Here is an 11,885-nt window from a genome sequence, read left to right on the forward strand (position 1 = left end):
ATATCCTTTAGGCAGTGTAGGGCACTGCCTGTGTTGTGGTACGTTTGGCTGAACATAAAAAAGGCGGTGCCCTAACCTGACTTAATACTTTAATAATTCATATTATTATGTGTAACAGATGTATGGTTACATACTCATACTTATATTTTTGTACACATTTTTTAACACACGTCATGGCTGCAGGCTGATTGCTGATTTTTGGATTTATTTAGCAGAATTTGTTGCACAGTGCATACATTCTATAAGTAATTAATTAAGCATGTATATATATATATTAGCATGTATATATATATATTGGATTTATATATATATATATATATATATATATATATATATAACATTTTTAATGCAATTTCTTTAATTTTCTTTTTTGATTTATCTGTTTTCTTGCCTCTTAGCCCATCTCTCTGCTGCTGTAAAATGCAGTGATACCTTGTTGGTGGTAGAGCAGCAGCCGTCCCTTCTCCAACACCAGGGTGAGGCTGTGGTCTCTCTGTCCCTCTGCATGGAGCAGCGTCCCAGAATTCTTCAGGGTTTTAAACTTCAGAGAGACGACCTCCATTGCCGTCGAGCTCGGCCTCATACTCCGCCTGTAGACCAGGCTGCTGCTGCCGTCGAAGTTGGCCACGTCAGAAGCTACAAAATTAAAAAGGGGTGGGAGAGCTTCACTATACAAATAAGAGAGATACACTTCTTCTACAGTCATAATTGAGATTTTAACACAATATTCAGTTTTTTTTTATAGTAAAGAGTGCCCATTACATTAAAGCCATTGCCAAATGAGTTGGTACAAAGCTAATTAAGACTATGAGCTCCACAAAACTATCTCTTTATTTCTTAGTATGGCTATGTTCATAAAATTGTGTTGTCCAACGACCTTTGCACGCAGAAACAGAAAACAGAAACTATGCTAAACTACCAGCTAAACTGTTCATTGAAGCATGTTACTGTATGTGTGCGGTCCAGTATTCAAACACAAATTTTGGGGAAAACTCTGCCTGATATTTCAGTATTTTTGGTCAGAATCGCCTGAATTTAAAATAAATTTCTGCGAGTTTGAACAATGTTTGGCTGAAACAAAAGCATGACATTGTATTGACAAAGATGTGGGGTTTTAGAGGTTACTGTGAAAAATGTCAAGCCCTGTTGTACCTTGAAGACAAGCAGACCTATACTGACCTGCTGGGATTGCTTGTATTTGGCAGCGGAGGAATTTTTCATGTATTGTTTCAATTCTCTCTGAACACTATATGAGACAATGTGGTCACTGTACCCGTCACAAACAACAGCCTATGATATTGAGCGCATGGCTGTGTATTTATTGTTTGAAGGTATTGATTTCCTCTCAAACAAACAGTTTTTAATGAGCGAGAAGCGCCGGACCCCTGATGTACAAAGCTTTTAAGCACCGTAGTAAAACCGTATGGTCCAGTGTCTGCTTCTGACTACAGACCAGCAAAAAAGACCAGTAAGACTAATTAAATGTTACTCGTGTGAAAGTAGAATGTATGTGAATCTGGTAGGTAAAAGTAAATGTGTTACCAGTATCAGTGTTTCCTCAGAGCTCCAATCAAAAACACATGTTTTGTTTAAAGTGTAAAAAGTAACCCCTGCAGCATTATGTGTCATCTAATGTGACTAAAGAATCATTTACACTATCAACCAATTTCAGCTTACTCAGACTGCCATCTGGTGAAATTCAATTTCGTTACATTTTACCCTATAAAGTTGTGGCCAGATTCTTTAGTTTCTTTCCAGTCAAAGGTTTTTGGGTTCTAAGCATTGCGGGATGAGACTATATTTCCAAAAAACATTCAGCAAAGACTGTGTTTGTTTTTCTTTTACCAAAAATCTGCATTGGCTGATAACTACAGCCAATGCACATTTTCATAATAAGATGTGACAAGTCAAAACTGTTGCATGTAAGAATAAAAGAACTTGAGCCTGTTTGAACCATAAAGCAATCACTCCTTTGCGTCATAAAACAATAACAATAATAATAATAATAATAATAATAATAATAATACATTTCCTGCCAGAACCAACCTATAATTGAAGGGGACATATTGTGAAAAACTCACAGGCCTTTTTCAGGCCTTGTGCATATACATTTGGGTATCTGGAGTGCCTACCAACCCACAAATAAGACGACACAGTCAGGTTTTTGTGGGCCGCCTGGATCAGAAAACATGGAATTCATCAAGCCATTCAGATTTGGCTACCCTTCCTATGTCCCATATAGGCTCATTCAAATATACCACCCCAAACCTGAGCGCAAATAAACCTTAAGTTCTTATGTAGTGATTACAACTTAATAAAAACAGATACATAACTTTAAATTTTCTAGTTAATTATTTTAAAGGATTAGCAAGAGCTAGAACGGACATAGAAGTCAAATACAGAGGTCAAACTTACTATATCGACATCCATATGTCTCCAGTCTGAGTCCAATCCTCCCAGTAGGGTTCCAGTCCAGAGGAATCAAGCGGAGGAAGCGAGCTATCACCGGCTGCTCAAGTTTGTACTGGACCACAGTGTCTGCATTACTGTTACCAGGAAAAGCCTGAAAAAACAGAACAACATGTTAGTTTACGTGATTTTTACATCCAACTATCCTTGTTTTACTGGTTAACAGCATATGATCTAAGTGCAAACCATTTGTAGTAATTAGTTCCTTGAATACCTTAGCAGACAGTAACAGAGGATATTTTTTTGTACATTGACGTTCATATGCTGCTAACTAAAGGGGGTGTACTCTCCAGAAGTTTTGCAAGCATATTTACAGTAGATACATTTGTGATGAATCTTTAAAAGAAAAATTCACTGGCTTCACTAAGAAAAACTCTCCCCATCCTTTCTGCCTTTTCAAACTTTGAGCTCACAAAGACCTCACAGAGACTATTGCTCCTAACTGCTCATAATGTCTCTCCCTCATCAATTACTCTGGGACCCATTCTGTCTCCATACCAAGCATCTCTTAAAATTTCCCAATCAGCTGCTTGTAGGAATCCAGAGGGATTCTTTACTTGACAGGCAAATAGCACACACAGAGCGACACATGCACTAACATTGGTAAAGGGAAAAGGAACAAGCTGCATTTGTGGTTATGTGTGCATGTGCTCTGCCAATGTCTGACCTCCCTACTTCACAGTGAGTGTCCGCTGAGTTTGTACTGATGTTGCTACACTGGTGAAATTGGCTTCCCTGGCGCTGCTTAATTGTCCTCTCAGCACCGTCTTCAGTGCTTTGAAGGGCTGAGCCGGCTGGGCAGCAGTGCGCTACGCCCAACAAAGGGCTCCATTTCCTGCTGAGGAGGCTGAGGAGAGCAGCATGTCATATACTTGACCAAGCATGTTTTGAAATACGAGTAACCTCTGAAAAGTCCTCAGTCAAGGAGAGAGAGAGAAGTGTAAAGCATGAAGAAGGAGAGGAGGAGGAGGAAGGGCAGGAGAAATATTCAAAGAACAGGTGCAGAAGGAGTACTCAAGTTCTTTACTTTACTGCACCGTAAAGTGCTCTAATACAAGTGTAAGTCCTGCATCAAAAATGTTCCTTAAGTAAAAGTACATTCTGTCAAACAACTCTTTTGAAATGCATAGTAGTACAGCAGAACATTGTGTTTGGATGCCAGACTCTGATCTCATCACCACCATCAGTTTGGGTTTGGGAGTGATGATAAAGTAGCTTCCCCCTGGCCGGAGGCAGCAGGTGGATGCTGGGGTGGTGGTGGTGGGACTGAGAGCAGGTAGCGATACAGGTGCAGGGCAATAGCAGCAGCAGCATTGACAAGGCAGAGATGGGGAAATTGTGCAGCTTGTAGATCACTATATTGAGGGTGGGGGGCGGGTTGATAAATGATACAAGGAGTGAGGAATGTCACGTGTGTGCACAGCAGTGCAGCTCGAGTTGACTGCCGGAACTAGCTCGCAGGCGTCGCCTCATTACTTGAGTAAATGTACGTTACATTCCACCACTGGAAACATGTGACAAGTGGCCCCAACAAACATAATCCATATGTATTCAACAATGTGTTGTGCGCAAATTAAACCAAAGTCAAGTAAAATTTCCATCTGAAAAGTAACTACTGACTGGCAAATTAATGAATAAAATTTGCCTTGCATTGGATTAGTATGAAGCAGCACCAATTAGTTTTTACTACCTACCAAATACCTTGAAATTGCAATTAAAAACAGTACTTAAGTAAATGTAATCATTTCTTTTCCACCCCTGAAGAGCAAAGGGGGAAAGACATAGCATCAAAACCAAGAAGTCAGGGAGAAGCTGCAACTGAAACAGCTGTTTTTGCAGTCAAATCTCCTCCTTAACCAACACACTAAGCTGGCCTGACTAATACAAGGAGCTTTATAACCTCCAGGAGCTGATCTGGGTTTATCACCTTTCATTTTGAGTGTCAAACTAACAAGTTTTTAAGCTGCAAGAAGTCATACCCTGTTCTCTGTCTTTTTTTAGTGATGACTCCCAGGCTTCAGAGAGTTTTTATCCTTCACTGTGAGAGAATCGAATCCTGTCAAATCGGAATCAAAAGCTGTTAACAAGAAGGGTGTACTTTCTTCCATAAAGGAGAGAGGGGATGCTTGACTGCCTCTGAATAATATCTAATGCTGTTGAATCAACCGTGTCCTGCATGGCTTCCTGTCATCCTGACATACACACAGTTTGTTTGGTGGAGATCACTCATTTTGCAGTCTGCTATTCTCTCTTCTGACTGAAACATGGAAGGGCACTAGCTAAAAGAATGGTATAAAATACTCGAAAATAAGGATATTGAGTGCAAAAACATATGCTTATGCATGTACATATGTGATAGCAGAGCAAAAAGCCATAGCTGTGATTTCTCCCCAGTCTGCAGGGAGGATTTCATACATGAGATTGTGTATCAGCTGCACTGCAGAATATTTAAGTCACTACATGCATGTCTCAGTCCTCCTGTCACATTCACATTTTAGACACTAAGCTGACACACTTACCATAACTGGCTCACAATAAACTGGCAAGTGTTCCATCAACATCTTGTTTGGAGATTATAATGGATACCTTCGTCTCTGCAGGAATCAAAGCTACAACTGTTGCACGCCAGGAAATCTTTTTAACAACAGCACCAGCCTCCCGTCAGCAGAGTTTCAACTGTTTGACAGCAGCTGCATGCAGTTGACAGAGCCCTGACCAGGTTCCTTTTATGTTCCATCCATTATTAATAAAGAGTAAAAGACTCCTGGTGAGAAGGCGTGCTGTTGCAGGCACTACCATTCCCACACATCATGTAAATTATGTCCATGATAGTGAGGCCAAAAATATTTGAACTTCAGTGAACCTGAGTTTTGAACTGGACTACCTTGGTAAGCTGTCTTCATAGCTGTTCAAAAACATCTGCTGTCGGAAGCAATATCATTATTTTTACAAGCTGATGTGTTTAGCCCTACTGACCTTCAGCATACGCTTTAAAAAACCATCTTCTTTCACCTGACCAATATGAGCCTTTAGTTGCATTTCTACCTGGATCATGTTCAGTGTCAATGTTTTTTTTAGTATAGTGAAATAGAGCAATCTTTGAAAAATACAGTGTGTCATCCTCATTATGGTAACCTGGTAACAAAAGTAATCCGAGCAACATTATGTTTCTTTCAAAACATATTTTCTGGTGATTATTGCTGAAGAGTTACCCCTAAGCTGTCTTCCTGTCGGTGTAGTCTCCAGTTGTGTCCTGTGTCGCTGAACATCAAGAGGAAAGCCGTCAGCCAATCAGAGCTGCCGTAGCGTCCTTGCGTTGCTACAGCCGTGATCTGGGTCCGCCTCCCCAGATCCACCTCCAACCACTGGTATCTGTCTGACACAAGAGGGGACCAACCTCCAGCTCCTGCACATGGGATAATTACAAAGAGTGTGTGTTAATGATTAGGAAGATTGATTGAGGAGGTGTGTGTGTGTGTGTGTGTGTGTGTGTGTGTGTGTGTGTGTGTGTGTGTGTAAAGGTAATTGATCACAATATGTATTCTCTGCATTTAACCCATCCCTCAAGGGAGCAGGGGGCAGCCATTTACAGCACCCTTGATCATGGGCACTGGTACATGTTTTCTGATGGTAGGGGAAACCAGAGCACGCGGAGGAAACCCACACAAACACAGGGAGAACACGCACACTCCACACATAAAGGCCCAGAAGGACCAGGATTCAAACCCAGAACCTTCTTGCTGTGAGACCACAGTGCTAACCGTTGTGCCACCATACCAGGAGGCCCAGTTCCAAATAGTTCCAAATAGGAAACAAACAACCCTCGTGATCATGTGGAAAAGTTGAACCTGTGAGAGAAGTTGGAAGAAAAGCAAGCTGTGTGATTTGTGGCATTGTTAGAGAATTAGAGAGAGCAGAGGAAGGTAGGGAGACCGAGTAGCGCCTTCAAGCATCAGCTAACCTTTACAGAAAGATTGCCAGAATCCATCCAGCTGCAATTTCATTTCTACTTTGGCTGCTACTGGCATCCCTTATTTAAAGTTGGTGTGTGTGAGTGTGTGTGTGTGTGTGTGTGTGTGTGTGTGTGTGTGTGTGTGTGTATGTGTGTGTGAGTGAGTGAGTGAGTGTGTTTGAGTGTGTGTGTGTGTGTGTGTGTGTGTGTGTGTGTGTGTAAAGATACTTTATTGTCACATTCACATACACCGAAATGTATTCTCTGTATTTAACCCATCCCTCAAGGGAGCAGTGGGCAGCCATTTACCGCTCCCGCGCGATTGTGTTCGATGGAGAAGAGGGTAGCAGAGCAGACAGAAGAGAGCTCAAAGATCAAGAGTAGAAAATATAGGAGTGAAATGTGACTCATTACATTTTAATCCACTTGAAATGAATCTTTAAAAGTTTGAATTTATAGTCTGGATGAGATGTTCTGTGCAAAGATTTTAAAGCTGACCAACAATAAATCTCACAGTTGGGCTATAATTACAAACTGTTTACATGTTTGAGTAATATCCATAGATAAGGGGAGAAGAGTTTACGGGAATGCTAAAGAGAAGGGTTAACTTACAGGGAAGGGAAATTGGTTGATGCGCTGATTCTAAAGTTATTACTAGTCAGCCTGTTCTGAGGAAACCCTTCTTTTAAGTGGAAATGTTTCAGAAAAAGAAGGTAAAAAAGTGTATCCCATTTCTGGCTTTGATTTTGGTCCACTTACACTCTGACAGACTTGCAATGTATCAAACACTTCCTCTGGTTTAATGATGATACATAATAAATCCTCCTAATCAGAGACATTAGGGGGTATGTATTTGAGTCACAAACATTTAGAATGAAATGGATTAGACTGAGCACCACCAGGACAGTATTTAAAGCAATTTGATGACTCGAAAGTGTCAACATGTGTCCTGTCATTTAATGCATTTGCTCTGGTCTTATGGGACTACCAGAGGGTAGCTGCCTGGAAATCCAGAGTTCTCACGAGACCAGAGTTTGAATTTGCTTAGCGAGTTACTCTTGCCTCGAGTAATGTTGCTCATTAACTATACCCTTGTAGCCGAGCTGAACCAATCAGACCAGTGTATCTGATGTAGGCGGGCCAAAGGCGAGCTAAACAGCACCATGTGTGTTTTTGTGATTGGTTGTCGTGTTGTCCAATTGCGTGCAGTGAGATTTTCAAATGCATGCTTGGTGCCGCCCCACGAGATGGACCACTTTCATTACTCGATGCCAGACCCCCTACATCTTTTAGATTTGGGTCTGGATTTGCAGGCTAAAAGGGTAGTGGAATATGCTGACAAATCATTCATTCACATGCTGTTATGACCTAAATCACTAATGCAGTTGTCTTTTCAACAGTGATTTGCAGTGCTAATGTCCTTCCTTGGTTTTTTAGGGTACTAAGCTCCCTTTTTTGTTGTGGCGTCAGCTGCTGCAGCAGTATGCATTAACGTACAATGTTTACTTTTTTTAGTCAAAAAAAGTTAGGATGCCTGTCGCCGCATAAGCAAACTCTTTGGGGAAAAAAGCCACTTAAATCATGAAAATTATTAGATTTTGATATGTTGACGGCATTGTGACGTTTTTTTAGTTTATTATGATTATTATAAACACACTGTTCAGTGTGATTTATCACTAATAGTAGACAAAGCAGGAAACTGGAATGATTTCAATTATACCAACAGAGTAAATCCTCATTGGAATGAGCAGGACAATATACAGTGGCTAAATTAATACTGTGTCATATGTCAACACATTTTATTTTAAAGGGAGTGGTTTGGGTCATGAAATTAGGGAGCACATTTGTGTTTATGCAGCAAAAAGTATTTTAAAATCTAATTTCCACCCAAATATTTGATCTTTTCCCTCACCTTTAGACACAAACTAAATAATGACAAATTCCTGGATGAAAAAATAACACAAAAAGCTCCAGTTAAATATTATCTTTCTTGTGTCAGGTTAATGTCCTAAGCTAAAATTTCAAATTTTGGCAAAGTCATCCCTTAAGTGAAATGACTGTGGAAAACATTTAAAAACAGATGGTTTAGCAAGAAACAGGTAAGGAAATGGCTTGACTTGAAAAAAGAAAGGTCTTGGTTCTGAATGAACTTCACTAAGTATTCCAGTTCCAAATGGTTCCAAAAAGGACACAAATCACCCTTGTGATCCTGTGGATGTGTTTTAATTCAGAATGTTTGACCTGTTGTAGAAAGTCAGAAGGTAAGAGAAGGTGAAATAAAAGCAAGCTGTGTGATTTGTGGCATTGTTAGAGAAAGAGGAAGCGCAGAGGAAGGTAGGGAGACCAAGTAGTGCCTTCAAACAGTAGCTAACCTTTACAGAGACATTTCCCAAATCCATCCAGATGCAATTTCATTTCTACTTTGAATGCTGCTGGCATCCCTTATTCAAAGTGTGTGTGTATTTGTATGTGTGTATGTTTGTGTATGAGTGTGTGTGTGTGTGTGTGAGTGTGTTAATGAGAGATAGAGGGAGGGAAGGAGAGAATCAAGAGTTATGGGAACCTGATCATGAAGAAACATTGTAGGTGATGGAAAAGGCTTCTTCAAGATAACACACTTTGAATACTGAGAAATGTGTGTGTGTGTGTGTGTGTGTGTGTGTGTGTGTGTGTGTGTGTGAAAAAGAAAAAGTGCTGAGTCAGGGCAAAGCATATATCCATGGCGCCCAAACAGCAGATGGAGGGATTTTCCCCTACAGAGCACATGCGCGCACGCACACACGCGCACTCGCGCACACACACACACAAGCACTCGCGCACACACACACAAAATAAAACAGCCAGCCTAAAGAGCGCTTGAGATTGCCAAGATGATGTCATGCTGACAGAAGACCGACACAAATCAATATTCGACAACACTTCAGCTTGAAGTGGATACGTTCCCTCATCTCATCACTGGACACGTTCCCACATCTCATCACATCTATTATAAAGCTAGTCTATTCTGAAATAGCAAATTATCATAACAAAACCCACCGTGAACCCCATTAGGATTGTTCCACATAATAAGCTATGAAAGTGTTGTAGGGCAACCATTGGTTGTAGCAGTCAGTTTGAAATAGAGTGAAATATCTCAATGATTTTTCACAGCAGACTTTTTTTTATTGCAGTTGTAATAAGGCTTGGTAGTGTTTTGTGTCCCTGGAAAAAAAGTCCAGTGAGTGTCCACAATACCAACATCCAGGAACTGTACAATCCAAATAGAACATAAAGCTGCAACAATATATAGTTGGGAATCGAGCAGTGCGTTAAAACACTATCTTTTAAACAAAGATCTCAGCGCATGTGACCTCTGAGACAAAGGAAACCACATGTCCCACATGCAGCCTGAGCAACTTTTCAAACAAAGAAAATGAGGCCTCTAGGTCAACTCTAAAGCCTTAAAGTCACGTCTCCATGAGAAAAGATGGCTGTAGGTCCGAAAAACTACAAAGTTGTAGTTCAAACCTACTTGTCACCTTCAGGAACTCTGATTCCCTATTGGCCGGGGTCTCTGATCTAAGCAGGGGTCCGTGCCCAGGTGAGCAGGGATGTAAATACTCAGGTCACCCACTTCTCATTGTCACCCACTGCAAGCAGAAGCTGCTAAAGAGTGCAAAACCTAAGTGCCTTTCGATTGTAACTCCGTTGTGGGATTGAAGTCACGTCGTCAAACATTTGTACCAGAATAAATAGTTTAATTTCGCTAGTCGAGTGAGCTGTTTCTGTATTCTTCGTGAAGTGCTACTGCTGCATCTACCTTACTATTATTGTTATTGGGACCGCCGGTCCAATTTATTGCTGTGAAGGTACCTGATCTGATCCTGATACTTGTTGAAGATTTTTGTGTTGAAACTGTAATTGCTACACTGCTTCCTGCCGCCGCGGACGAGTCGGTTACTGTACAAGCGAGGCAATAAACCTTCCGTTCCTCACTCAAACCATGGCACTGCAACATAACGAGATCATTATATTGGAGCGCTGTGTTAGACAAAAGGTTTGGCTATAATCGCCACAAGAAGTCAGCTGTTAGCTCACCAGGGGTAAAGAAATAAACACTTTCCTCATTAGACGAATTCTCTGACGCCTGCCGTCCTTTCACGCTAGGTCAGAGCCCTGAGTGAACGAGGAGAGTGGTTATTATCAGTTCCACGAGGACCAAGATTTCCAGTGTTTATTCTTCTTCTCAATTGTTTCCCTTCTGTTTATTTTGCTCCCTTTTCTAACCTGCACGCACGCACGCGCACGCACACAGACACACACAGACACACACACACACACACACACACACACACACACACACACACACACACAAACACTGGCCTTGCCAGTTGTCCTGGTCACGTGAGAGCGTAACAGAGCTTCACAACCGCCATTAAATCACTTCGGTGTGCGTTCCCTTTTGTCTGAAACACGTGTTGAAATCTTTCAACGCTAAGAGTAGCCATTTTGTGCTTTCCTACTAAAACTACAAATAACCTCAAATCATGTGGTGCCTCGACCACCATCTTCAATCTTGCATGGTTAACCCAACCACGTGACCCCGCTATTCTTTTCCCTCCTTCTACACACACACACACACACACACACACACACACACACACTCACTCACACGCACACACACACACACACACACACAGACACACACACGCTTGCTGCTTCATTTTGCTAGAATTGTAACAAGTCAATATAGTTTGATGACTGAAGAATTAATGGCAATAACTAAATAAATAAATCTTATTAGACTTTAACAGGCAGTTGTTGTGTGGTTATTTGTGTACATATTGTAATAACAGCTGGTTATACAGGTCAGAGCTTGATTTTCACCCTTGTTCCTTTCATTAAGATATGTATTGAACGCCACCGTTGAGACTGTTTTCACAGTTCAGTTATTGGCCCCTGAGTTCAGTGTGGTGCCCTGTTTGATTGTTTATCAACTTGAGAAAATTATTCATAACTTTAATATTGCTAATATTTTAATCTGTGCCTCCCCAATTCCCAACATAATTAATCAATTATTCAATTGTCTTATCTTTCCAAAGAAAAGAGTGTGTATTGACCGTTACAGGCTCAAGGGGTGTGACTATGAAGTCTTGTTGAACTATAATATTTATTTGCATTATGCACTTACAAATTCATTTAAAGCCTATTTGGAAATGTTGTTAGTTTCACATTTTCCACTTCCAGCTGAAAAGGGGTGTTTAGGTAAAGTTATTTAAGGAATGGATGTTTGCTGTAATCATCATGATTAATGGTTTCTAGAACTTAACTCACTTGTCTTTGTTGAAGAAAACAGATTATATTTATATACAGTTTTATATTACCATGATTTCTTTTGGTGAATTAGAGAGAACGTTCGTTACGTAGGTAACGTCAGATTATATGAGTATAGGCGTAGCCCTCTAAGGGCTACGCTATTGGGTTT

General features: G+C 40.7%; 1 protein-coding gene across 3 annotated transcripts in view; it reads right to left on the bottom strand.

Annotated features, from left to right (window-relative positions):
- The window catches only part of LOC117950617 (contactin-associated protein-like 4), an 89,848-nt gene that overhangs the window by 53,826 nt on the left and 24,137 nt on the right, over window positions 1–11,885 (bottom strand). For all 3 annotated transcript variants that reach the window (XR_004657953.1, XM_034881801.1, XM_034881800.1), the window contains exons 3-5: window positions 5,682–5,875; window positions 2,416–2,563; window positions 433–636 (exon numbers count right to left, since the gene is read on the bottom strand). Coding sequence is in view for 2 of the 3 variants with exons in the window: in XM_034881801.1 (XP_034737692.1) it covers window positions 433–636; window positions 2,416–2,563; window positions 5,682–5,875 (546 nt within the window). In the remaining variant the exon portion in view is untranslated. The remainder of the gene's footprint in view (window positions 1–432; window positions 637–2,415; window positions 2,564–5,681; window positions 5,876–11,885) is intronic.

Source organism: Etheostoma cragini, chromosome 9 (assembly GCF_013103735.1).
Source record: "Etheostoma cragini isolate CJK2018 chromosome 9, CSU_Ecrag_1.0, whole genome shotgun sequence".
Taxonomy (NCBI): Eukaryota; Metazoa; Chordata; class Actinopteri; order Perciformes; family Percidae; genus Etheostoma; species Etheostoma cragini.